This window comes from Chiloscyllium plagiosum, chromosome 9 (assembly GCF_004010195.1).
Source record: "Chiloscyllium plagiosum isolate BGI_BamShark_2017 chromosome 9, ASM401019v2, whole genome shotgun sequence".
Lineage (NCBI taxonomy): Eukaryota > Metazoa > Chordata > Chondrichthyes > Orectolobiformes > Hemiscylliidae > Chiloscyllium > Chiloscyllium plagiosum.
Window position 1 is genome coordinate 33,681,184 of NC_057718.1, and position 26,774 is coordinate 33,707,957.

Sequence of the window (26,774 nt, forward strand, 5' to 3'; positions counted from 1 at the left end):
TCTCAAAAAAACTTCGCTTCTGATATTATTTCTGTTTGAAAGTAGTCGAAAGCAACAATACCAAGGCCTTACCTTGTTTTCTTTCAATAAGGAATTAACCTGTGTCCATATATGGACTTAACTTTTTTCATTAGCCAGTTCAGATTTAGTAAAGTAGCAGGACACTATACCTTGACAATTTGTACTTGCCATCTGCTATTCCTCTTCAAAATAACTCTGATTACAATCTGGAAAAAATATCTTTGCTTTCATCTTAACTTTTAAGCAACTGTTCTCTGCTGCAATGTTAAATTTCTGAAAGGCGTATGGACCGGCCGAGACCCCCCTCAAAATATTTTATGAAGGTAGCCTAGGTCCTAACTTGTTTCTATTTTAATGTTAGATGTGAAATGGGTGTTTCCTGGTGTGATGGGGGATCTGCAAATGATCAAACCACTTGGCTTTAAACAAAACATAATTTATTTAAATATTATCGTTGAAACACAAAAACAAAAACAGAATTTAAAATAACTTAACTATTGGAAAACTTAACCAACTCAATACAGCAACGTAACCAATTAACTGTTTCAATATCTAGTAACATCCCATAAACACACCTCTTGACAAGAAGGTAAATTCAAACACAGATTCTTACAGGCAGGAGTCCAAGTCAGGAGGTAACAACAACAAGGGAGATTTCAGAGAAAGTTAGTTAGGAATCATTTACTGAATCTTGCAAACCTACTTGCACATCTTCGTGAGTGCTATAGCTAAAAAAAAAAAGGCTAGGAAAACCTGAACTGAGAACTGGCCGCTCCCCTTCCATTGTTAAACTTGTTTTTAAAAAAATCTGGTTCCTTAGACTCTTTGGCATCTCTGCATTTACAACCTCTATTCAAAACAAACAGGACAATATAACCTTTTTAAAGTGACAGTATTGTCACAGGGAATTATCAAACTAGATGCTTACTTAAGTTTTATTGTAGAATGCACCATTACCAATGTCTGTCTCCTCCTCAAACATCGCTTTCCAGAGGTGTCTCATTGTGTTTAAGGCACTTGGTTGATGCTCTCCACTTGTATATCTTTAAACTTTATTATACGTTAACATGAATTTAACAAGTTAATGGTCAAGTAGTTTAATTTGTCATAGTGGTTTGCTCAGCACTTGCCACAGGCAAGTAGCTACGTTCTTTTGAGATTGGTTAGCTTATTTAATACTTGGCAACCAACCAACTCTTCGTGTTAGAAATGGATGTTTGCTCATCCAGAGTACATACTGTGCATTCCCGCTTGGCTAGACCTCTGTGCTAAAGCTGATTAGCTCTGATTTTCTGAAGTTTAGTTACAGCGCAAACACTAATTTGAAGTTCCCTTTTCATGGAGGCAAGGACAATAAATAGAATGCTTGAAAGCAGAAACCGATAGTACGTATTTATTAAATAGTTACTTTGGTCTTTTGGGGAAATGTCTTTTCTGTATACTTTCTAAAATGTAAAATGCTGAAAATGAAAAGCTCTTTATTTAAGTTACGTTTCTCCTTTTGGCATGTATCACTGAGGGATGTGGCTGTACATTTTTGGCAGCAGTTGGCTTCTTGCTAATAAGGTTTTTAATAAAAACTTTGCAGAACTTTGGGACAGATAAATGTGCAATATGAAAACTATTTCAAATATGAAGGCAATTTCATGAAGAGTTTGCTATAAAACCTAATCTATCATAACTAAAACGTAAATGTGAAACCTTAACAGATGCTTTAAACCTTCTTGTCTTAATATAGAGAAACAATTAAGCTATACAGAAAATACTTTGGTATATAGAAAGAATACTTACTTGTTGTTTTTATTTAGTCTGTATTCACTTTTCCTTCTAATTTTTTAGTTATTAAATACCTACTAAACTGTCTGTCAGATGAGATCAGGCAGGCTGAAAGATCATTGGTGCATACTGCAGCCTCCAACCCCTTATATGGAAGAGTCCATTGCATTATTGGAGCTCTACAACAATTGTCACTAAAGTAAGTGATCTTTCTGTTTAACATCGACTAGGTTGCAACATTCCAAGGTCAAATGTTTTGAAGATACTAACTTTGGTCTTGGTCTCTGGTAAACTCATTTCTGAAACATCTATATTACCTAGAATGTCAGTTCTGTAGGTAATGTTGTGATTGCAACATTGGTGGTGTACCATGCAACATTGGCTCGAACTCTGGCATTGTGACCGCACTCTTTCCCTTGAGGTTAACATCCATGTGGGACTCCCTCGTCAGATCCACACCCCCCACCAACCCAACCTCCACTCCCGGCACCTTCCCCTGCAACCGCAGAAGGTGCAAGACTTGCGCCCACACCTCCCCTCTCACCTCCCTCCAAGGCCCCAAAGGAAACTTCCATATCCGCCAAAGATTCACCTGTACCTCCACACATATCATCTATTGCATCCTCTGTACCCGATGTGGCCTCCTCTATATTGGGGAGACAGGCCGTACTCAGCCTCTCCTCATAAGCCAATCCCCTCAACTCCGGAATCAACCTAGTGAACCTCCTCTGCACCCCCTCCAGTGCCAGTACATCCTTTCTTAATTAAGGAAACTAAATCTGCACACAGTACTCCAGGTCTGTCCTATCACCCTCACCTTGACCTTTTTCCACCTATCACATTTCCGACGCCCCTCCCCCAAGTCCCTCCTCCCTATCTTTTATCTTAGCCTGCTGGACAAACTTTCCTCATTCCTGAAGAAGGGCTAATGCCCGAAACGTCGATTCTCCTGTTCCCTAGATGCTGCCTGACCTGCTGCGCTTCTCCAGCAACACATTTCCATGTCTGCTATTGTTGTAATGCATATTTAAATATATAATTTAGTTATATATTATCCAAAGAGCCCAATTTAACATTTAAATTCAAATTACACTTGAATTGAAGAGAGCTGATTGTATATCTGACACTTGGATGACCATCCTTAAATTAACCTTAACCTTAACTTGTTTAATATAACCATTTAGTAATAACCAGTTTGCTTACACACTATGTTGTTATTTATATTAATAGTGGTTTTAATGTCTTTTTTAGGTCAGTATCAAAAGTAGCAGAGTGGAGGGAGACTGTAGCAACATTGATTTTAATGGCCTTCCATCTGTCTGCAGTTGTATCTCCTATTTGTCAAAGTTCCTCACCAGAAGGACTAATTCCAATGGATACAGACCTTGGTAAGACATTACATTTTAAAATCTGCAGGATAGTGCAGCAGAATGTTACTAGAATGTTGTTGACAGCATTGAACTTTAATTGAATGTAGGATCTCTTTTTTGCTTTTTAAGCTTAATTTAAGGTGAATTTAAGACCATAAGAAATAGGAACAGGAGTAGGCTGTTCAACCCTTCGAACCTGTTCAGCCTTTCAATAGGATCAGGGCTGACCCGACATTCCTCATGTCCACTTTCCCATCCTCTTCCTGGACCCTCGATTTCTCCCACTGTTCAAGAATCTGCCAACTCGGCCTTGAATATACACCAGAGCTCTGCCTCCACAGTTGTCTGTGGCAAGGAGTTCCAATAGCTTGCAACTCTGAGAAGTAATTCCTCCTCATCTCAGTCTTAAATTGGCACCCTTGTATTCTGTTACTATGCCGTTTGGTCCTGGACTCTCCCAGAAGGGGAAATGTCCTCTCAGCATTTACCCTGTCAAGAACCTTAAGCATCCTATATGTTTCAATGAGATCATCTCTCATTCTTCTAAACTTCAGTGAGTAGAATCCCAATCTGTTTAGTCTTTGCTGGTAAGACACTCCCTCCATACCAGGAATTGTCTTCGTGAGCCTTCTCTGAATTGCCTCCAATTAAATGATATCTTTCCTTGAAAAGAAGGACCAAAATTGCTTACAGAACTCGAGATATAGTCTCTCCAGTATCTTGTGCAATTGTAGCAAGACTGCCCTACTCTTGTACTCCAACTGTCTTGAAATAAAGGCCAACATTTCATTAGCCCTCCTGATTACCTGCTTCACCTGTATGCTACCTTTCTGTGTTTCATCCAGGAGTACCCAAAGTCTCTCTTGTTGCAGTGTTAGTTATAGTTTTTCTCCATTTAAATAATAATCTGTTCTTTTTGTTTTCCCTTTCAAAAGAACAATTTCACATTTTCCCAAATTATACTCCACTTGTCAACTTTTTGCCCACTTGGTTAACCTATTAATATTTTTTGTAAACTGTTTGTTTTCCTCTCACAACCTGCCTTTCCATGTATTTTTTGTGTCGGCTGCAAATTTGGGTACTCTGTATTCACTTCCTCCAAGTCATTAATGAATATTGCAAGCAGTTACATTCCTTACACTGACGTCTGTGGAACCCCACTGGTCACGGGTCGTGTTGTTGTTCATGCCCATTAGCCAATTCTCTATTTGTGCCAATGTGCAGGATTCTATGTTTTGTAGAGTAACTTCACGTTTCTTTGGAATTGCTTGAAGCCTCACATTAAGAGGCCTTAAATTGGAAATTTGCCATCCAAGGGCTTGCATGTCCTTTTTCGTGTTCTTATTTTCCTTTGTTGCTGTTTTACTCTTGATACCTTTGTTTCCAGATTTAATACAGTTCAACTTTGAATTAATCACACTCTGTTACAACACTTTCAAATCTGTTAAATCTGTAATATTGTCCTTCAAACAGGGTGAATGGATTGAGTGAAATCTGTGAACATAATATTTTTGACACTTGACAAATATTGTGGATACTTTTAATACTCCTAAAGTACAGAAATGGAATCGATCAGTTCTTCCTTTCTCCAATTAACACAATACTGGAGTTCAGTCCCGTCTAGAACAAAGCAATCCACCTTGTCAGCATTTCATCCAGTAACATTAAATATAGACTTCCCGCACTAGCAGCAATAGTGTGTTCTGTCTGCAGTGTATCATTGAGTCTTCTGCAGTAGCACCTCCAAAGTCCACAGATTGTGCCATCTAGTAGAGAGATGGTGATGTAGTGGCACTGTCACTGGACTAGTAGTCCAGAGGCCCCAGCTAACACTCTGGTGATACCTGTTCAAATCCAGCCATGGCAGAAGATGGAATATGCATTCCGTTTATATTATTAGGAATTGAAGGTTATTCTCAGTAGTGTAAGTCATGTTTTAGGGAAGGAAATTGCCAGCTTTACCTGGTCTGGCCTACGTTTGTACCACTAAAATAAGTCAAATCAAAACTTGGAGCAATCAAGGTACTGAGGTACAAATTGAAATATTCCATTTGTTTCATGTGTTACAGGCGATGTTCCCTCCTAAGCTGTCCAGCTGCTCAGATTGACATGTGCAGAATCCCCATGTGCCAGTGAATTGATATCAGTCCTGGAAATCACTACTGTGCATAGACTTTGAGGTCCTCATGGCAGCAGGAAATGTTACAGGGAACGTAGGTTGCAGGGATATAACATTTAGTTTTGGGGAACTTGGATTTTTAAATTCAAGATTATGTGGAAAAAGTTGGATTTGAACACTGGCAGATACCCTTGTGACATTTCCCATTCAAAGGATATTCCAGACATTTTTAAAAATGGTGTTCGAAGATACTACTATACACTTCTGGAGCAAGTACGGCTTGCTGGCTCAGAGGTAGGGATGCTGCCACTACATCATCACAACAGCATTCACAAAAACATTCTATGTTTAGTTAAAAAGTTCAGAAATAGTGTGAAACCACTAACCAATAGGTAATCTCTTTCCATGTTGCTTGATAAAGACAATATATCTGTAGTTACTTTTATTATCAGTTTAAATTATCCATGTGGATCCCAGAGGAAAGAGGCATTTGAAAGCAAAGGGTAAACAAGTAAAAATTGAAATATCTATATACTTCTCTGACCAAAGAAAAAGTTTGGGAATTGCAGGTGATTAATTGAAATCTATATTTGCGCGATCATAGATGTGCTGTTGCCATGGAGGTTGATAGCAGGAAGAAAGTCTTATGTTGGAGGTTTATCTGTGTGTTTTTCTGACAGAAGTAGTTGATTTCTTGAAAGACAATGTGAAGCTGTTGTGTATTTGCCAGAAGCCAGAACGAGGAGTGTAAAGATCATTAGGAACCAAGGATATTCTTGGATCCAAAGTCACTCATAAGGAATTGAGAGTGGGCCCATACTCTCCAAGAATTTCAAAATTAATGAGGAATTAAAATGATTAGCTTTGCTTGATAAAGTTTATGGAAAAGATAGTGGTGTCCTGACAGAAAGTCTAAGCAACAGACTGGAAAGCTGAGGAGTGTCATGGTGAATTGTTGAAAACCATGTCGTATCTTGGTTTGTGTGAAGTAAAAGAACCCTTAAAATCCTGGAAATTATCTGGGAACTCTCAAGTTTTACAAAATGCCTATATAAAGAGAGAGAGTTAAATTATTATACCTTTATTTAATTTTTTTTTACAATAGGAGTTTTTGTTTAAAATGCGAAATTTGTACTGAAGTTCTTTCAGCTGACAACACAGAACAGTACAGCCGAGGAACAGGCCCTTTACCCCACCATGTCTGTATTCACTATGATGCCAACTCTGTCTCCCTTACCTGTTTATGTCTGTTTAAATGCCTCTTCTGCATTGTTATCACATTCGCTATCAGCGCATTCCACCCCTACCACCCTGTGTGGAAAAAAAAACTTGCCTTTCACATCTTTTAAATATCGCTCTCTCTCATCTTAAACACTTGCTGCCTAGAATTTTACATTTCCAAAATGTGAAAAAGACTCCCTGGCTATCCACCAAATCCGTGCCCCTCATAATTTTATATACTACTTTCAGGACAACGAGAAGTTCAAAAGATGCTTCAAATCGTAACGATACTCCAGCCACCATTAATCATACTACTTTCTTTTGTGATAAAGAACAACACATTGCAAATATAAATAAATATAAACAAGGAAAGTAAGTTATAAAACAAAAAGAAAAAATAAGTGGATTGTTTGATCTGCATTGTGGGTAGAATTTCTCCACTTACAGTATTAGTTATTTCTTTGGGTAACTTATAAAATGTCCTTTTTTGTAACTCTGTAATAGAATTAATTCTCCCAATTGAAGATAATCATATTTTGTAGTTTTTATAATTTTTTTTAAGAAAAAAAGTGTGACTTTTAAGATTCATAAATGAGTATTTTGTGAAGTTATAAGCAGATTTAATGTGAAAACAGACATGCCACACACAATCATCCTTCAGGTTTTGATTAGATCAAGCTTTGAGGTGATACAATTAGCATTCAATCCAAAACTTACTCTGTGATAGCTGGCCTAATCGGTCTTATTGGTAGCAGTTAATGTAAAAAAGGATTCTATTTCTTGGCTCTTTGTTTTTCTTTGCTTTATAAATAACATTCACCAGTAATAAAGTAAAAAGTCATACAGCAACATCTCCATCTCTTTTTAGAGACAGCCAGAAATCTACAGAAGATTCTAAATGAAATAAAACCATGGGACACAAATGATTATTTTACTCAAGCAAAACTGCTGAAAAATGAGGAAGACCAAGAATTGGGCAAAAATGCCTTTGATGATTGCAAGCCTTCTGAAAATTTGAGCATGGCAATGATGGGTAAGGGTCAAATATTCGTATAAACATTTGTACATATAAGGATAATTTCGAGATTCAACAATTGTATAAGAAAAATAAAACTTGCCTCCCTCTGTCCAGCCCTCACCCTCAATCTACCTGCCTGCACTCCCTCAATTCCTGCAACTCATCTCCCCTCCTCTCCCTTTTGCTCACTTGTCCTCTCTCCCTCACTCCCCTTTGCCCTCCCCTCCAGCTTCCACCTTACCTCATTCCCACCCACTTCCTGCTCAACTTCCTGCTATTTGGTTGCCCCCCCCCCCCCCATCTCCCCCTCGCTCGGCTGCTCTCCGACCCCTCCTTCCAATTGTTCACCACCCACCCATTGAGGAACTGAAACCTCTCTAGTTCTACAACTCTCAAACCCTCCCAACTTCTAATCTCAATGTTACATTAAATCTGAGACATTAACGTTGGTCACACTGGGCAAAAAAAGTCAAAGTACTGGTTTAGCCACTTCAAAAAGTATTCCTGCACAACGATAATGGTAAGAATTGTGAGGATGGCAAGTGATTTAAGTGTCAAAATACAGCATTCACTAAATCTAGCAGATTTAAGAAAATTAAAAACATAGAGTGCTGTTCTTTATCTCAAAGTCTGAAATGCAAAGGGTTGGAATTTGTGATGTAGTGGTACAGAGCTTTGCTTAGACTGAGACTGAATACTGTATGTTTTTCTATACCTCAGAAAGGATACCTTGGCCTTCGATGAGAACAGAATGGTACCAGAATACTACTTGGCTAAGAAAAAAGTAAATAATAAGTTGCAGAGGCATTTATTTCCTTGAGTGCATAAATTTGAAGGGCAGTCTTGTTGACATGTTTAAGATGCCTAAAGAGTTCACAGGGTAAATGAAGAGAATCTATCCTCTGGTAGGAAATTCGGGGGAAAAAATAGAGGCATAACAGTAAAATTAGAGCTAAGCCATTCAGAAGTGATTTCAAGAAACACTTAATCACCTCAACAGTAATGAATGAATACAACAAGACTTGGGTCCGTGAGAGGAAACCTGGAAGAGGCTTTCTTGCATAATACGTGAAGAAAAATGGTAATAATTCTGAATGCCACCTCTCATCTTCAGGATGGCAGATCCAGAGGTGGACACAAGTGGCCAGATAAGAACATGCAAGATAAGAGCTGTTTTCCCTTTTCTTTTATGATCAAAGCATACTGCTGACACACAACTGTGCAGCGATGCACAGGTTGAATCACATCACCAAGTTCGCTGATGATATGACTGTAATAGGTCTCATCAGCAGGAACGAAGAGTCAGCATACAGAGAGGAGGTACAGTGGCTAACTGACTGGTGTAGAGCTAACAACCTGTCTCTGAACTGTGGCAAGACGAAAGAGATGGTTGTTGACTTCAGGAGGATGCGGAGCGACCACCCGCTGCTGGACATCCGCTGCTCCCCCCGTGGAGATCATGAGGAACACCAAATCTCTTGGTGTACACCTGGTGGAGAATCTCACCTGGACCTACAACGCCAGCTCCATAGCAAAGAAAGCCCAGCTGTGTCTACTTTCTGCGCAGGCTGAGGAAAGCCCACCTCCCACCCTCCATCCTCACCACATTCTACGGAGGGTTCATCGAGTGTACCCTGAGCTACTGCATCACTGCCTGGTTTGGGAATTGCACCCGTCTCAATTCGTAAGACTCTACAACGGATAGTGAGGACAGCTGAGAAGATCATCATGATCTCTCTTTCCTCCATTACAGACATTTACACCACATGCTGCATCCAAAAGGCTAAGAGCATTGTGGAAGAGCCCATACACCCCTCACTCAAACTCTTCTCCCTCCTGCCATCTGGCAGAAGATACCGGACTAATCGGTCTCTCATGGCTTCTCGGTGCAACAGTTTCTTCCCCCTAAGCCAACAGGTCCCTTAATACAGTATGATCGGATTCTTTCCCATCTGAAATTCTTTGTATGACTTTGAATTGCTGCTAGAAAAATATCTATTATTTATCATTTTTCTACAGTCATACTGTAACTTGTATGTTTTGCACTCTTAAGTACTTTGTGTGTAGTTTGTGCCGTCTTTGTAGCACCCTTGGTCCTGGAGGAACACTGTCTTGTTTTTTACTGCATCAGTTGTATATGGTAGAAATGACAAAAAGCCACTATTATTAACTCTTTAAACTGATCAGCTCCACTTTAAGTTTCAAGCTATACCATGGGGTAATGGGGTGAAGGAGGTTTGCTGATTTGATATTTTGAAAATTGTGTTTCTATATGAAGCTACTGTCACATCAAACAGGTGCTAGTATGACACAGAATGGTTATGTACAAGAGGAGGCAGTTTGGACCCCTATATCTTGTTTGATTATTTGCAAGAGCAATTTACTTAGCACAAATGCAGATAGCCCTGCGATTTATATTTTTTCCCTGCTCGACTAATAATTTGTGCACATGCCCCACTACATCGCTCTGCTCCTGTATCACCTTTATAATTGTACCTTTGGTTTTTTTTCATGACTGCATTTCACATGTAACCACAGCAACCTGTGTTGCATGTTTTTAAAGTCCATTTATAGCCTTTTTTCAGTTGAGTATTTCAATATGAAAATAACTTTGAGCAGTTTTAGTATTTTAGTAAACAAGACAAAAGGTTAATCTAACTATTGATGAAAGTTATTTAATTAAAAAAAGTAAAATACAAATAAAGGTTGTAAGTAGGTATGGATAAAATAAACTTTTAGCATGAAAGTAAGATCCGTCTCTAAGATTTTGCCAATGTGGATTTCTTCAAAAATTTCTTTCTCTGAAATAAAGAGATTTAAAACTTAAAGTCAGATTCAACAGTTGCTCTGATTTCCATGTTTGGTAAGTCAGTTTTTGCTAAACATATGGACTTAGCATGTCGGCAGGATTTGAAGTATGTGAGCGAGAAGGTTTCACTAGATTAAATTAGATTCCCTACAGTGTGGAAACAGGCCCTGCGGCCCAACAAGTCTACACCGACCCTCCGAAGAGTAACCAACCCAGACCCATTTCCCTCTGACTAATGCATCTAACACTATGGGCAATTTAGAATGGCCAGTTCACAAAACCTGCACATCTTTGGACTGTGGGAGGAAACCGGAGCACCCGGAGGAAACCCACGCAGAAACTGAGAGAATGTGCAAGCTCCACACAGACAGTCACCCAAGGCTGGAATTCAACTGGTCCCTGGCACTGTGAGGCAGCAGTGCTAACCACTGAACCACTAGTACTGTAATTATGGCACATGAAGATTGCTTGGCCTCTTGCAGCATTGGACCAGTTGATTTGTATATGTCTTTTACTAACTGCTTCGTTTAGCTGAGAGCCACCTTACTGACAGTGTCTTGGAGTTTTTCCTGCAGCAGATGCTGGTTGCTCAAGGCCTGTTTGATGTAGGTTAGCGTCATAGAGATATAACAACCGTGTGATTGGTTTGTAAGGAGCTCATTTTATTTTGGCAGGTTGCTGCTGCAACAACTAAGGCAATGCACTCGCTGTACCCGCAATTGCAGTGCCTACAATGTCTCTGTCATTGATGCAGCAGGTTGTTGTCTGCATTGAGGCACGTTGCAATTAAATTAAAAGCAAATGACTGCGGATGCTGGAATCTGAAACCAAAAGAGAAAATGCTGGAAAATCTTAGCAGGTCTGGCAGCATCTGTAAGGAGAGAAAAGAGCCGACATTCCGAGTCAAACTGACCCTTTGTCAGAGCTTTGACAAAGAGTCAGTTAGACTCGGAACGTCAGCTCTTTTCTCTCCTTACAGATGCTGCAAGACCTGCTGAGATTTTCCAGCATTTTCCCTTTCGGTTTGCAATTAAATAAACTGTGCTTTCTACATCAACAGTTAACTTGTACTTCAATATATATCGAAGTTTTAAATTATGTTGATTGAAATGTTCAATTTTTTTGAGTAGGGGGCGACGGCAGGAGTGTCAAGCAGGCACAGAACAAACAAGCAGGTTTGAACGTTCATTTCAATGGACAATGAGCGTATACTTCAGCTAAACCAGGCATGCATCCAGAGACAGAATGGTTGCTGTTCCCAGTGCGCAGCATTGATGTCAGTAGCACTGACTTCCTGTTCTATTGCGATGGCCGGACATGCTGTTTATTTCTGGGTGAAGCTCCATCTGGTGGCACGTTTGAGAGTTCAAATGGCAGTACTAAGTAAATAGACCTAGATCGTAAATTGATTCTATCGATTCCGGCCTCCATTCATTTGTGCCTGCTGTACTGCTAAGTAGTATTCTACTTCATGAGAAAAACATAGTGCAAAGAACAATGTATTTTTTTTACATCAATATCATGTTTAGTTCATTTTTCAGGAACTCATTTCGAAATTAAAAGCATGTAGCCACTTGGTGGCGCTATAATACAGTTAAGCATCTCTATTATTTGATATTTCTCATACTACAAAAACAAAATTTGTGAAAATAAATCCAGGTTTATTACTGGGCAAGAAAATCTGCTAGTAATCACTTCTCGCCACCGCCTCAGCTGCTGAAATAGTTTTCCACCACGTTGGACATGCTCGGAGGATTCTATTGAGAGTGACAAGAGCACAGATCCTACCTGGGTAGGGGATTTTGATATCTTTGAGTAACTTGGTACCACCACTGCAGTCAGAATCCTTAATAACAGACTTGTTAAACTGGGCATGTGCAGGTGATGAAGTAGGGAACTGTGTACTTCATCCTCACTAGTTAGCTTAATCAGCCATACTAATGCATCTGTACATGACAATATTGGTAGGAGTGAATGCTGCATAGTCCTTGTGGAGATGAAGTTCTGCCTTGTAATTGAAGATATCTACCATCATGATGTGTGGCATACCCATGATGCTGAATGGGGTGGACTTAGATTAGAGTTGCTAGATCTGTTCAGAGCATCTGTAAGGTACTGCAGGTCAGCAGCAGAAGCAGAATTGCACTCCACCTTCTGTAACCATATAGCCCAGGACATTCTCCACTGTAGCATTGCCACCAAGTCAGGGAATCAGTCCTTGTTCAAAGAAAACTGCAAGAGGGCATGTCAGAAAGTGTAAAAAAAACTTGCGATCGACAGAGCTAAGGGACGCCAACAGATCAGTTCTTCTGCATCCAGTTGTGAATTATGGCGAACAATTAAACTTACAAAGAGTGTCTCACACATTCCCATTCTCACTGAGGGAGCCCAGCATGCCAATGTAAAAACATGTAACTTTTCACCTGACTCATCAGAATCTGTACATCATCTATAAAGCACATGTTAGGAGTATGATAGAATACGTTTCATTTGTTTGGATAAATATTAAAGAATCTTGACATCTAACATGACAAAGCAGTCCTCTTAATTGACACCTCATCTAAAACCTTCAACATTCACTCCCAGCACCAGAGTGGCAGCACAAACAACTGACTAAGACTTCTGAGACAATTTGTAAACCCACAGGTTCTGCCACCTGCGAGGACGTGGACATATGCATGGTAATGGTGCCTATAGGATCGTCTCCAAGCCACACTCCAACCTGATTTGTAGTGGGGGGGTGGAAGATAGGCAATGAATGCTGGCTTAGCCTGTGACGTCTGCATCCAATGAGTGATTAGTTAATTGGATTGTCTCCATTTCCAGCAAAGTAAATCTGTAAACATCACCAAGCAATTTCTTTGTTTCCATGTACAGTGATAACAGGTGTGTTTTCTGTGTAGTGCAGTTTTGCCATATGATGGGTACCTTCATTTGTTTGCATCCAGAGCAACCTGATAGGACTTTGTGCTCATAGGATGCCACATGTGAGGTTGTTGAGGTTAAACATTTTATTGGTAAGATGTGCAAGGAAAAGAAATAAAATGTGTCAATTGCTCTTTCAACTTTGTGGTTGACTTGAGTAACTTTGGGAGAACCCTTTTTGCTTTCTGCATTGGATGTATCCATAACGTAGATGATGCAAACAATAAGAGTCTGAAGATTTTCTTTTTGGATAGTAAATACAAATTATGTTAAGGATGGGTGCCAATAATTGTTGCTCACTGATTTAGTTTAAAAAAAACACTTCTTTAAAAATTGGATTGAGGATATCAGCCTTGTAATAATTCTATTGATAAATTAAGTAGTGTTTGATTTTTATACTTGTCTTTGTTTATCATATGCAGATCAGGCAGGCCAGTTTTGCCAGGTTACTGCCCAGATGGTACTCGTATGTTGTTGGAGAAGTATGAAGGAAATCTCCTTGCTTTTAGGCTTTTTGTGTCAACATTTGCCTCTTCAGTCAATACCTGACTTAAAGGATGGGCTACTGATGATCCACCAGGTATTATTCAGAATTCTGTTTCTATTTGATATTGTTGCATATGATATCTCTTATATGATATGATATAAGTCTTTGAAAGTGGCAGGACAAGTTGGGATAGCTGCAGAGATGATAAAACTCTTGGTTTTATAAATAGAGGCTTAAGATTGCAAAAACAATGACATTTTGATGAACAGTTTTACTTGTTAGGCTATTTTTCCCAATTTAGACACCACGCTTTAAGGTAAGATGATGTGGCTTGATGAGAGGGTATAAAAGAAATTTACTAGAATGGTATCAGATGAGGAAGTTCAGTTCTCCTAGAATCATAGAATCCCTACGGTGCAGGCCATTTGGCCCATCAAGACTGTACCGATCCTCCAAAATGCATCCCATTCAGACATTAAATGTGCATTTCCCATTAGCTAGCTCACCGAGCCTGCAAGTCCCATGACACAATGGGCAATTTAGCATTGCCAATCCATCTAACCTTCACATTTTTGGACTGTGGGAGGAAACTGGAGCACCCAGAGAAAATCTATGAAGACATGTGCATGGGAAATCATGTCTCACAAACTTGATTGAGTTTAATGAAGAAGTAACAGAGGATTGATGAGGGCAGAGCAGTGGACATGATCTACATGGACTTCAGTAAGGCGTTTGACAAGGTTCCCCAGGGGAGACTGGTGAGCACGGGTAGGTCTCATGGAATGCAGGGAGAACTAGCCACTTGGATACAGAACTGATGTGAAAGTGGAAGACAGAGGGTGGTGGTGGAGGGTTGTTTTTCAGGATGGAGGCCTGTGACCAGTGGAGTGGCACAAGGATTGGTGCTGGGTCCACTACTTTTTGTCATTTATATAAATGATTTGAATATGAGCATAAGAGGTATAGTTAGTAAGTTTGCAGATGACACCAAAATTGGAGGTGTAGTGGACAGCGAAGAAGGTTACCTCAGACTACAACAGGATCTTGACCAGATGGGCCAGTGGGCTGAGGAGTGGCAGATGGAGTTTAATTTAGACAAATGCAAGATGCTGCATTTTGGGAAAGCAAATCTTAGCAGGACTTAGACACTTAATGGTAAGGTCCAAGGGAGTGTTGCTGAACAAAGAGACCTTGGAGTGCAGATTCATAGCTTGTTGAAAGTAGAGTCGCAGATAGATAGGATAGTGAGCAAGGTATTTGGTATGCTTTCCTTTATTGTTCAGAGCATTGAGCACAGGAGTTGGGAGGTCATGTTGTGGCTGTAAAATTGGTTAGGCCAATTTTGGAATATTGCTTGCAGCCCTGGACGACTCCCTATTGGAAGGATGTTGTGAAACTTGAAAGGGTTCAAAAAACATTTACAAGGATGTTGCCAGGGTTGGAGGATTTGAGCTATAGGGAGCTCAAATAGGCTAGGGCTGTTTAACCTGAATCGTCAGAGGCTGAGGGGTGACCTTATAGAGGTTTACAAAATTGAGGGGCATTGATAGGATAAATAGACAAAGTCTTTTCTCTGGGGTGGCGGGGAATCCAGAACTAGAGCATAGGTTAAGGGGAAAGATATAAAAGATATCTGACGGGCAATGTTGTCACAGAGGGTGGTACGTTTATCGAATGAGCTGCCAGAGGAAGTGGTGGAGGCTGGTACAATTGCAACATTTCAAAGGCATTTGGATGGGTATATGAATAGGAAGGGTTTGGAGGGATATGGGCCAGGTGCTGGCAGGTGGGACTAGATTGGGTGGGGATATCTGGTTGGCATGGACGAGTTGTACCGAAGGGTCTGTTTCCGTGCTGCCCATCTCTATGACTCTATGACATGGGAAGAACGTGCAAACTGCACACAGACAGTCGTCAGAGGTTGGAATTAAATCTGGGTCCCTGGTGCTGTTAGGCAGCAGAACTAACCACTAGACCATCGTGCCTCCCTGTTCAGTTCTGTTGAAGATATCAGATAAGATACATAAACAGAAGTTACTCATATTTGTTTAATATATGAAACATCTTTAATTAGATTATATTATCATATTAATAAAGAAAAATATTGATACGTGCTAAATCCTTTGGCATTTAAATATATTCATGTATGTTGTTGAATTATGAAGGAAATCTCCTTGCTTTTAGACTTTTTGTGTCAACATTTGTCTCTTCAGTCAATACCTGACTTAAAGGTTGGGCTACTGATGATCCACCAGGTGCAGTGTAATATTCCATTGATGGAATAATGGATGTGGAGGTTGTTTTTTAAACAAACAAGTCAGAAATCAATTTGGACACTGACTGAAATGCATTAGTTCCGAGAAGGCATATGGCTACATTCAAGGCCTGTGAGAAACCCTTATAGTCTTAATGAAAAATATATTTACACTTCTGAGTTTGACAGGTAGAGAAAACAGAACAAAACCATTAATTTTGTTTGGATATCAGGTCAGAAGAAAGCAAGCGTTTATTTCAAAAGGAAACGGCATCTCTGAAAAGGAGGTTTTTGTTCTGTTCCATTCAGGCAAACCAGTCACCTTAGTTTGTGAAGTTTCCAAGCCAGGAGAGTTTGGTATAGAAATCTTCACATTGTTAGCACTGAAAAAGTTTGGAATTTAAGAATTATGAAAGATTCATGTCATTAGATTCTGGAAGGAATAGTAAAATTGTTTCAACATTTCAAACTAGAGAAACTGGAAATCTTCAATGCGGTAAATATTCAAAAGCTGAGATGGGATTAATATTTCTCTGAGCTTTAAGTCTCTAACAGATGTCTGGGAAACATTGAAACTTTGTGTTCAGATCTTTCTAACTACAATATATGGCTTAGATTATTTGTTTTGTTTTGTACAATAAACTTATGTTCTGTTGTACGAGAACACCTGCAGCCTCATGGGAAATCGTCCTCTAACTAACCACCACTTTAGCCAACTAAAAGAATTGAATATATGATATTCAAGTCAGGTATCATTGGGATCTGACTTGTACCATTAGTTGGGATCCGATCAATATAGATACACATGGTGCAGGATCTAAATCCCATGTTTTATGGGTATATGTTGTGCTTTGCTTTGGTGCAGATGTCTATTCATGTTTTTGGAATTTTGCATGTAACTACAGATATGGAAAAAAATCATTGGTGATACAAAAGTATTCTAATTGCATTTGGACTATATGCAGACTGACTCTGGATACTGTCAACTAATAATTAGTCTACTGCAAGAACAGAAAACACAAATATGGGCATTGTGTAATCTGCATCAGGTCTACTGCAGAGGATTAGGTGATCATTATTGTTATATTGTTCATTAGCATAAGTACCTGAAATTTGAAGCCTGAGAATGAGTTTGCTTTGCTGGTATAAAATAAACTTAGTTTGCTGCTAATGCAAACTGTCCAGTTTCAATGAAACTTTGATGCCTTTTTTAATTTTGTGCTACAACTTTCAACATTTTTGCTGCTTCTGTTGCAAGAGACTGCACTTTGTTGTATGGGTTCACTGGTTGATTATATTTTGGATTATCTAATTTAAGTTGCAGTGAATTTGCAAACATAACTCCAAAATTAATATACACAATCAAAAGTGTATGCAATTCATGGTCTGGAAGTTAGCATAATTGCTTCATTAGTGGTTTTGCTCCTATTTTGCTTAGAATCCCTACAGTGTGGGAACAGGCTATTTGGCCGAAGAAGTCGACACCAACTCTCCAAAGAGCATCCCACCCAGATACTCCCCCACCTGTAACCCTGCATTTTCAATGGCCAGTCCACCTAATTTGCACATCTTTCCACTGTGGGAAGAAACCAGAGCCCCCGAAGGAAACCCAAGCAGACAGAGAGAGAATGGGCAAACTCCACACAGATATGAGAGTATCACATTATTAGACTTTTAGGTGTTTGTCACTCTCGACAAGAGCCTGTGATCTTCGGTGCACCAATGTAGTTGTGAACTGCAAATAGATGAAAAGGCATGACTTCATTGCCTTCTGTTAATGTCCAGTTTAATATTCCAAATCATCAAAATCTTGCATGAAACGTATTCTCTATTACATCTGCAATGTAGTGTGTTTAACTCTCATATCTAGCAAAGAAACTGCAAGTCGACTCCTATCAACAATAAACAATAGTATTCATTTATTTGACACCATTAATTCTATAGCAACAGAATACTCTATCTACTAACGCTCTACACCACAAATCTATCTTGTACTTTAACTTCACTCTGGATGATCATACCCCACCACACTAGATCTTGGCTTTGATCCATGTGGCGATGATCTTCTAGTCTCCTCCTAGCAGTCGCATGGATGTCTTTTCTTCTCAGTGGTTGGTCTTGTGTTACTGCCCCTGAGTGTGGAGTTGCTACAATTCTTGTACCTGAAAGTCTTTGTGACTTTTAGCGGGGGTCCTTACTGTCCACCAATGGATCAATCAGGCTTGATTACCCTGATTGATTGTACTCCACCAGATGTTCATATGTTGATGATAGAGTGGTCCTTAGGCATCCATCCCTGGAGGTTCTGGGTGCATATAGCCCCCTCCAAATAAGAGTATGAGGCACCCCTGTGTCTGGTACACACCTTGAGGAGTGCATTCTGGTCGTTTCCATTCAAACCCAAATTAGAGTGTGTATTGTGTGGTCATGTTGATTGTATACTCTCTGCTTGTAACAGCAGCCGGTCTGGATTCTGCAGCATTTCTATTAGCACAGGCACTTTGCTCAAGGCTTGCCCTAGTTTCCAAGCATGATTTTGTTATTGTCCAATCTTTGAGGGATTTGGGAGTCTTTGTGATCAATTGCAAAATCCACCTAAACTCATCACTTTGAGCAGCCTGTCCGGTCACATTTCTGAATTCAACAAATCAACTATTTTACTTGAAGGACCTAGCATTAGTGTAAGGTTTAATCAATATCTGTTATATACATCCTCAATTAAATGTTTATTCCTCTAAAGTCACAAAATGGGAGACCCAGCTCTGCCCATGAACTATGACTTCTGGTAGTAATTTTGCAAGAATCCTTTGATTCTGGAAAGATCCCAGAGCGTTGGAAACTGCCTTCTTAGAAAGGGAATGAGACAACAAAAAAGATGACTATAGGCCAGTTGGTTTAACATCTGTTGGGGGAAAATGGCAGGGTCTCTTATAAATGATACAATAGCGGAGCAATTAGGAATACATAGTATGACGAAACATAGTCAGCATGGCTTCAGAAAGGGAAAATAATACCTAACCCAAATTATTAGAATTCGTTTAAGGTAACAAGCAGGATAGATAAAGGAGAAGATGCTGCGGATATAATATATTTAGAATTTCAGAAGGTGTTTGATAAGATATTACATATTGGACTATTCAATAATTTAAAATCCCAAGGTGTTGGATGTAGTATGTTAGCATGAATAGAGGATTGACTAACTAGTAGAAAACAGTTGAGTGAAGGAGTGCAACTAGTGTAACTAGTAGAGTGCAACAGGGATTTTCGTGGCCACAATATTTACAATTATTTATTTACATCACTATCAGTGACTTGGATGAGGAAAGTGAATGCATTATAGCCACATTTGCAGTTAACATACGAATAGGTGGAAAGGCATGTGGTGAGGATGACTCTATCTGCAGAGGAATATAGACAGGCTAAGCAAATGGGCAAAGACTTAGGACATAGAATATATTGTGGGAAATGCACCGAGGCAGGAAGAACAGAGGAACTGAATACTATTTAAATGGAGAAAGCCAGCAGAAAGCTACATCACAGAGGGATTTGGGAGTCTTTGTGATAAATTGCAAAATGCTAGCACACAAGTAATAATGAAAGCAAATGGGATTTTGGCCTTGATTTTGAAGGGACTGGAGTATAAAAATGGGGAGGGGATTGCTTGCTAAACCTGTGTGTTGGCACATGTCAGACCATAACTGTATATACTATGAAGGGTTTTAGGCCCCTTTATCTCAGAAAAGATATATTGGCATTGGAGGCAGTTCAGAGAAGGTTCATTAGACTAATACCAGGTATGGAGGGACTGTCTTATGAAGAGAGATTGAGAAGATTGGGCCTGTACTCATTGGAATTTAGAGGAAGAGAGATGAACTCATTGGAATATAGAAGATTCCTAGGGAGCTTGACCGAGTAGATGTGGAAAGATGTTTCCTCTTGTGGGGGAGTCTATAACCAGAGCGAATAACCTCAGTATAAGGGGTCACCCATATAAGTTGTGGAGGAATTAATTTTGTTGATAGTGAATCTGTGGAATTCTTTCCTGCAAAGGGTTATAGAAGCTGGATCATTCAGTATATTCAAGGCTGAGACAGATTTATAACTAGAATAGGAATCCAAGGTTATGGGGGAAAGGCAGGAAACTGGAGTTGGGAATTATCAGAGTACCATGATCTCATTGAATGGTAGAGCAGATTCCACAGGCTGAATGACCTACCTCTGCTCCAGCATCATATGGTTTTACTGTTAATTACCGCCTTTTAGGTCATTTATAGATTATCTTAACTCACGTAATCTGTACCTTTTTTTAAAAAAAAGTTAGTTAAGGATTGTTCTCCATAGATTAGCTGAAATACTCAATTTCTCTTCTTAATGATTACTAGGACCAGTAAGTGAAACATTTCCTTGTGTTTTACTACAATGGACTTGCTCTAAAACTGAATATGCGCAGTAACTAATATTTCAATGCCTAAAAGGAATGTTGGACTCTGTGCAGACTAACAGACAATTTCAGTTATGAAAAGGCCAGAATGTCAATTCAGGAGATTTTTTGTTAACTATGTGTCCCTTGATTTCATAACTTCTCGTGAAATATTTTTGGCTAAACCTCCATCAGTATTTTTTTAATCCTTTTCAGAGTTTCCTTGCGACGTTGCTTCAAATTCTCACTCATCTTATCTTATGAACAGTGTTTCACCAGTCCTGGTTGTAAGTTTCCTTTTTAAACACTGAAAATATAGGTAGTCATATTTTACCTGAAATAACATAAATGGAAATATCGGACAATACTTAAATATCTAATATGATTTTGGGCAGAAATAACTAATGCGAATTAGATTCAGACAATGAGGGAACCAGCTTATCATTTGCCCCTTTTTAATAACAAATTGAAAAATAAAAGAAGGTTCAGCTCAGAACAGCTGCTCTTGGTGTAGTGAGTCTTAGCTTCTGAAAACCTTAGTTATTTTTCAGTCAAAATTCTCCACCACCCTTTTGAAAATTACTGGCAAAGATTTAGTTTTACTAGTGCTAGTCACTGTCAGAACCTAACCTAATTGACAAGATGTATGTTTAAATCTGATTGCTGTGATCTCTGTGGAAACAATTCCCATTTCTCCTCACCTGCGTCCAAATTTTTACTTAGTAGATAGCAATTGTGTTGGCTTTAACCCTAACCTTGACTGACATTTTCCACTCTTGTCCCATCCCCACCAACTCATTAAAGTTGGGACCCTGATGTCATCGATGTTACAATGTTTTAACTTGACAGAGATCAGTTAATTCAGCACAAACTGGAATTTAATCTGATACTTTCCTAGTTAGTTTTATGCTTAACTACAATATGTATTCTCCAAATTCATTGTCATTTTAATGCATGCAGGGGCAGCAATTACATGAGAATTTAGTGTTGGTATTTTCACACAGTTTCCTTCCTGCTCATATCAAGAGGTTGGAATGGAATTATTTGTAATTTCCTGGTTCTTTTTGTTTTTCTTAATTGTGTGGTTTATCAAGTACCGATTAGCAAGATAATGACCTTTTTAACCAGAAGCTGCTTCAAATTAAAATAGTACAACTGCCTTCATTATAAAGCATAAAGATTCTCATTTGGAAGCAGGTTCAGAAGTAAAGCCATTTTTGGATGACATTTCTGAGACAATAAATTATATTTGACCACATCAAGATTGCACATTGAGAATGGTAATTGAAAAAATCGACTTGGGCAGGATAATTCAATTGCTCGACAAGCTGTTTTAAAAAAAAATGAAACTGGACAGACAACCTGGCAACAACTTGGCACTGGAAGGGACAATGGCAAACAGTCATGTTAACCCTGCACACTTCACCAGACTGATGCCAGGTGTAGAGTGGCTGTCCTTTTGAGAATTGGAATAGATTGAACTCGTCCTCTTTAGAATGTAGTAGAATGAGTGGTGACCTTATTGAAACATAGATTCTAATGGGATTGCCAGGGTCAGTGTGGATAGTTGTTTCCTTTTGTGGTTGAGATTTAGACCAGAGAGCTTAATCTCCAGAATAAGCGGTCACCCATTTAAGATGGAGATGAAGAGGAATTTCTTCTCTAAATCTATGGAAATCTTTACCACCCAAAATGCATGATCTAAGAATAAAAGTGTTGCATGTTTGAGACAAAGTCAGAGATGCAATGAAACCTTCCTTCTAAATGTTGTGAATTGTGGATTTTATTTTTTACAGTGGAGAGGTGTTGAGGCTGGGTCATCAAGTATATTCAAGGCTGTGATAAACAATTTTTTTAATCAAGAGAGACTTCAGAGTTATGGAGAAAAGGTAGAAAGTGGAATTGAGAATTATCAAATCAGCCACAAACTTATTGAATGGCTTAGCAGATATAGTGGGCTGATTGCCCAATTTCTGCTCTTGCGACTTACGGACTGGTGCCAAAATTGGAAGAGCTGTCTCAGACTGGTCAAGCAATATAGAATCATAGAGGTATACAGCACAGAAAAAGGTCCTTTGACCCATTGCATCCTTGCCGGTCATAAGCCACCACTAAATTGTTCTAAACCTATTTTCCAGTACTTTGTCCATAGCCTTGTGATGCCAATGCATATAAATGCACACCTGAATGCTGCTAAAATGCTGAGGGTTTCTGCCTCTACCACACTTGTAGGCAGTGAGTTCAGATTACTCCACTCTGGATGCCATGACATGGCTAATGAGGGAAATTGCAGATAGTGTTACACTCAAAGAAAGGGCCAAAAAATTACAGCAGACTTTAGGATTAGGAACACTTTAGATTCCAGCAAAAGACAAATGGATTGGTTATGAGAGAGAAAATAGAGCGGGAATAGGTTTGTGTGGACATATGAATTTTATTATAGATATGTAGATATGTGAGGAAGAAAGATTAGTAATTCAAATGTAGGTCACTTAGAATCAGAAACAGAGGAAGTTACAATGGGGAACAAAGGGATACCAGCTCAAATACATGCATACTGTGGTTCTGTCTTCACAAAGGAGGACATAAATAACATTCCAGAATGTTTGGGTAACCAGAATCTTGAGTGTGAGGAACTGAATGCAATCGGAGTAGGGAAATGGTTTTGAGAAGTTGAATGGACTAAAAGCTGATATCTACATCCAGAGTACTTGACAAAGTTGTCTTGGAAATGCATTGGTGGTCATCTTTCAAGATCCTATGGAATCTGAAACAGTTCCTTTGGATTGGAGGGTAGCTGATGTTCTCCCACTAGAGAGAAAACAGGTGACTACAGACCAGTTTGCCTGACATCAGTCGGAGGGAAAATGCAGAAGTCCATTATAAAAGGTTTAATAGCGGAGCACTTGGAAACAGTGACAAGATTGGACAGGGTCAGCATGGATTTGTGAAAGGGAAATTGTGCTTGACAAATCTACTGGAATTTGAGGATGAAATTAGTAGAGTTGATACAGAGACAGTGGATGTTACTCTGACTGTCAGAAGGCTTTTCAATAAGGTCGCACATAAGACTATGTACAATTAAAGCGCAGGAGATTAGGACTAGTATACTAATGTGGATAGAGAACTGTTGGCAGACAGGAAGTAACAAGTTGGAATGAATGGGCCATTTTCTGAGTGGCAGCTAGTGACCAGTGGGGCATCCCAAGGATTAATACTGGGATCCTAGCTATTCATAATATATAAATGATTTGGATGAGGAAATGAAATGTCATGTCTTCAATACATGCAAAGTTAGGTGGGAGGGTGAATTTTGAGGAGACTGCAATGCTGCTTTAATATGATTTGAGCAACTTGATTGAGTGGGTAAATGCATGGCAGAGGACATATAAATGGGTAGACATTAGTAAACCTTGATAGCAGTAAGGCAGATTATTATCTGAATGACAATGGATGGATAGAAAAAAAGGGAGGTGCAATGAGACTTCGATGTCCTGGTACACCAGTTGCTGAAAGTAAGTATTGAGATACAACAAACAATAAGACAGCAAATGGTATGTTGGCCTACATAGTAAGAGGATTTGAGCAGGGTTCTCTTGCTGAGACCACATCTGAAGTATTGTGTGCAATTTTGGTTTCCTTATCTGAGAAGTCTGTTCTGGCTATGGAGGAAGTGCAGCAAATGTTTACCAGTCAGATTCCTGGATTGTAGGACTAACGTATGAACAAAGAGTGGATCAATGAGGACTGGATTCACTGGAGTTTAGAAGGATGAGAGAGAATCTTGGGAAACATGAAATTCTAACAGTACTGGAAAGAGTAAATGCAGGAAGGAGGTTGCTGATGATCAGAAGTCCTGAACCAGGGTTTAGGATAGGCAATTTAGGATTGAGGTGAGGAAAAATGCAGTGGTGAGCTTGTGGAATTCTCTTCCACAGAAAGTGGTTGAAACCAAAATTTGGAATGTTTTCAAGAAGGGATTAGATATGGGGCAAAAGTGAGAATAGGGTACTGAGTTGGATGATCAGCCATGATGTTGAATGTCCTGCTCATGCTTCTATTTTCAATATTTCTAATATTGCTCAAACACGATCTGCAACCTGATGGCCTGACATATCCCCACTTTACCATCAAGACAGGGGATCTGCCACCATACCCAGGTTGGGTGGCCAATTTGCATGTCTGACTGCTACCGGTGAGGCCGGGCGGTGGGATCCTACTTTGGTTGGCCTCTGTCGACCTTCACCTTCATTGTGCCTTGTGGTTTCCTGAGATGGATAACACCAGCTATTGTGAGGGAAAATTTGGAAGGAACTAGTTGTTAGATGGTTTGATTAGTCTTTTGCCCCATATCAAGGTCAGACGACTGATTTGCACATCCACGGGTGGCACGTTGGCTCAGTGGTTAGCACTGCTGCCCCATAGTGCCAGAGACCTGGGTTTGATTCCACCCACAGGTGACTGTGGAGTTTGCACATTATGTGTGTCTGTGTGGGTTTCCTCTAAATGCTCGGGTTTCCCCTCTCTGTCCAGAGATGTACAGGTTAGGTGCACTGGCAATGCTAAATTGACCATAGTGTCTAGGGATGTGCAGGCTAGGTGGATTAGCTATGGAAAATGCAGGGTTACAGGGATTGGGTGGGTCTGGGCGGGATGGTCTTTGGAGGGTGGGTGTGGCAGCAATGGGCCAAATGGTCTATTTCCACATTGTAGGGATTCTATGAATCTTAGTTCAATGAAGAGTGCAGAAGGGCATGCCATGAACAGCACCAGGCATCTCTAAAAGTGAGAAGTCAACCTGGTGAAGCTACAAAATAGGACTATTTGTGTGTGAAGCAGCATAAGAGCTAAGTGATAGACAGAGCCATGTGATTCCACAACCAATGGATCAGATCTAAGCCCAGCAGTCCTGCCACATTATTTTGTTAAATAACCCCTGGGGGAGGAGTGTTGACAGGCATCCTTATCGTCAATGATAGGGGAGCCAGCACATCAGTGCAAAAAAAAAGCCTGAAGCATTCGCAGTACTCTTCAGCCAGAAATGCTGAGTAGAAGGTCCACCTTCGCCATCTCCCGAGATCTCCAACTTCACTGATGGCAATCTTCAGCCAATATGATTCTCATCATGTGGTATGAAGAAATGGTTGGAGGCATTGGATGCTGCAAAGGCTGTGGGCTCTGACAGCATTCTAGCAATACTACTGAAGACGTACGCTCCAGAACTTATTGCATCTCTTGCCAAACTGTTGCAGTATAGCTACGACACTGGCATCCACCAGTCAATATTAAAAATTGCCCATGTATGTCATGCAGGCCAAATCTAACCTATACAATAACAACCTCAACAGTTTCTTCTTGATCATTTGTAAACTGATGGAAGGTAGTTATCAACAATGCTGTCAAGTAGCATCTGCTCAGCAATAACCTGTTCACTGACACCCAGTTTGGGTTCCTTCAGGGCCACTGTCTCCTGACCTTATTATAGCCTTACTTTGAACACTGACCTGTATTCCAGGGGTGAGAGTGACTACCCTTGATATCAAGGCTGCCTTTGACTGATTATGGCATCAAGGAACCTTTGCAAAACTGGACATCAGTTGGAATTTGGAATACTGTCTGGTTGAAGCCCTAGCTGGTACAAAAGGGAGATATTTGTATTTGTTGGCTAAAGGCATCTAAGCTCCAAGGATATGTGGAAACACCACTACCTGCAATTTGCCTCCAAGTCACTCGTTTCTTCAGTATTGCTGTGTTAAAATTCTGGAACTCCCTTGGGGCATTGTGGGTCTGTCTACAGCTTTTGGACATCGTGATTCAAGAAGACAGCTTGTCACCACCTTAAAGGATGACTGGAGATGAGCAATAAATGCTGACCCAGTCAGCAACACTGGCCATTCCATGGGCAAATTTAAAGGAGTTAAATTATATGACAATTACTTAATGTTTTGCACAGAAACTGACAACTTGTATTCCATTCTCCCGAATGGAGATTTTCAGAATAAAATGACCATGTTATGCACTAAATATGTTTTAAATAAAACATAATTTCTGACTTTTTCTCTTGTAATATAGGTTGGAGAAATTGGAGAGTATTTTAAATGTCAGCTTCTACAATCCAGACATAGAGGTGCATTTGAATTAGCATACGTTGGATTTGTAAAACTCACTGAAAGACTTACCAGGTAAAGTGCAGTTAGACCAAGTGTTTTTCTTCTGATTCAATACTTTCCTTTCTATGTAAATGAACAGTTAAGACAGTTTGTTTGCTGTGCTGTCAGCTGATTACATTTTGTAAATGATGAAATTCTTTACAAACTTTTTACGTTACAGATGTGTGTTGGGAGAACGTGTTAA

General features: G+C 39.6%; 1 protein-coding gene across 3 annotated transcripts in view; it reads left to right on the top strand.

Annotated features, from left to right (window-relative positions):
- LOC122552759 (thyroid adenoma-associated protein homolog) overlaps positions 1 to 26,774 on the top strand; it is a 381,744-nt gene that overhangs the window by 62,770 nt on the left and 292,200 nt on the right. For all 3 annotated transcript variants that reach the window (XM_043695687.1, XM_043695686.1, XM_043695688.1), the window contains 5 exons: positions 1,861 to 1,996; positions 3,049 to 3,185; positions 7,376 to 7,540; positions 13,682 to 13,839; positions 26,493 to 26,602. In XM_043695687.1, the coding sequence (XP_043551622.1) occupies positions 1,861 to 1,996; positions 3,049 to 3,185; positions 7,376 to 7,540; positions 13,682 to 13,839; positions 26,493 to 26,602 (706 nt within the window). The remainder of the gene's footprint in view (positions 1 to 1,860; positions 1,997 to 3,048; positions 3,186 to 7,375; positions 7,541 to 13,681; positions 13,840 to 26,492; positions 26,603 to 26,774) is intronic.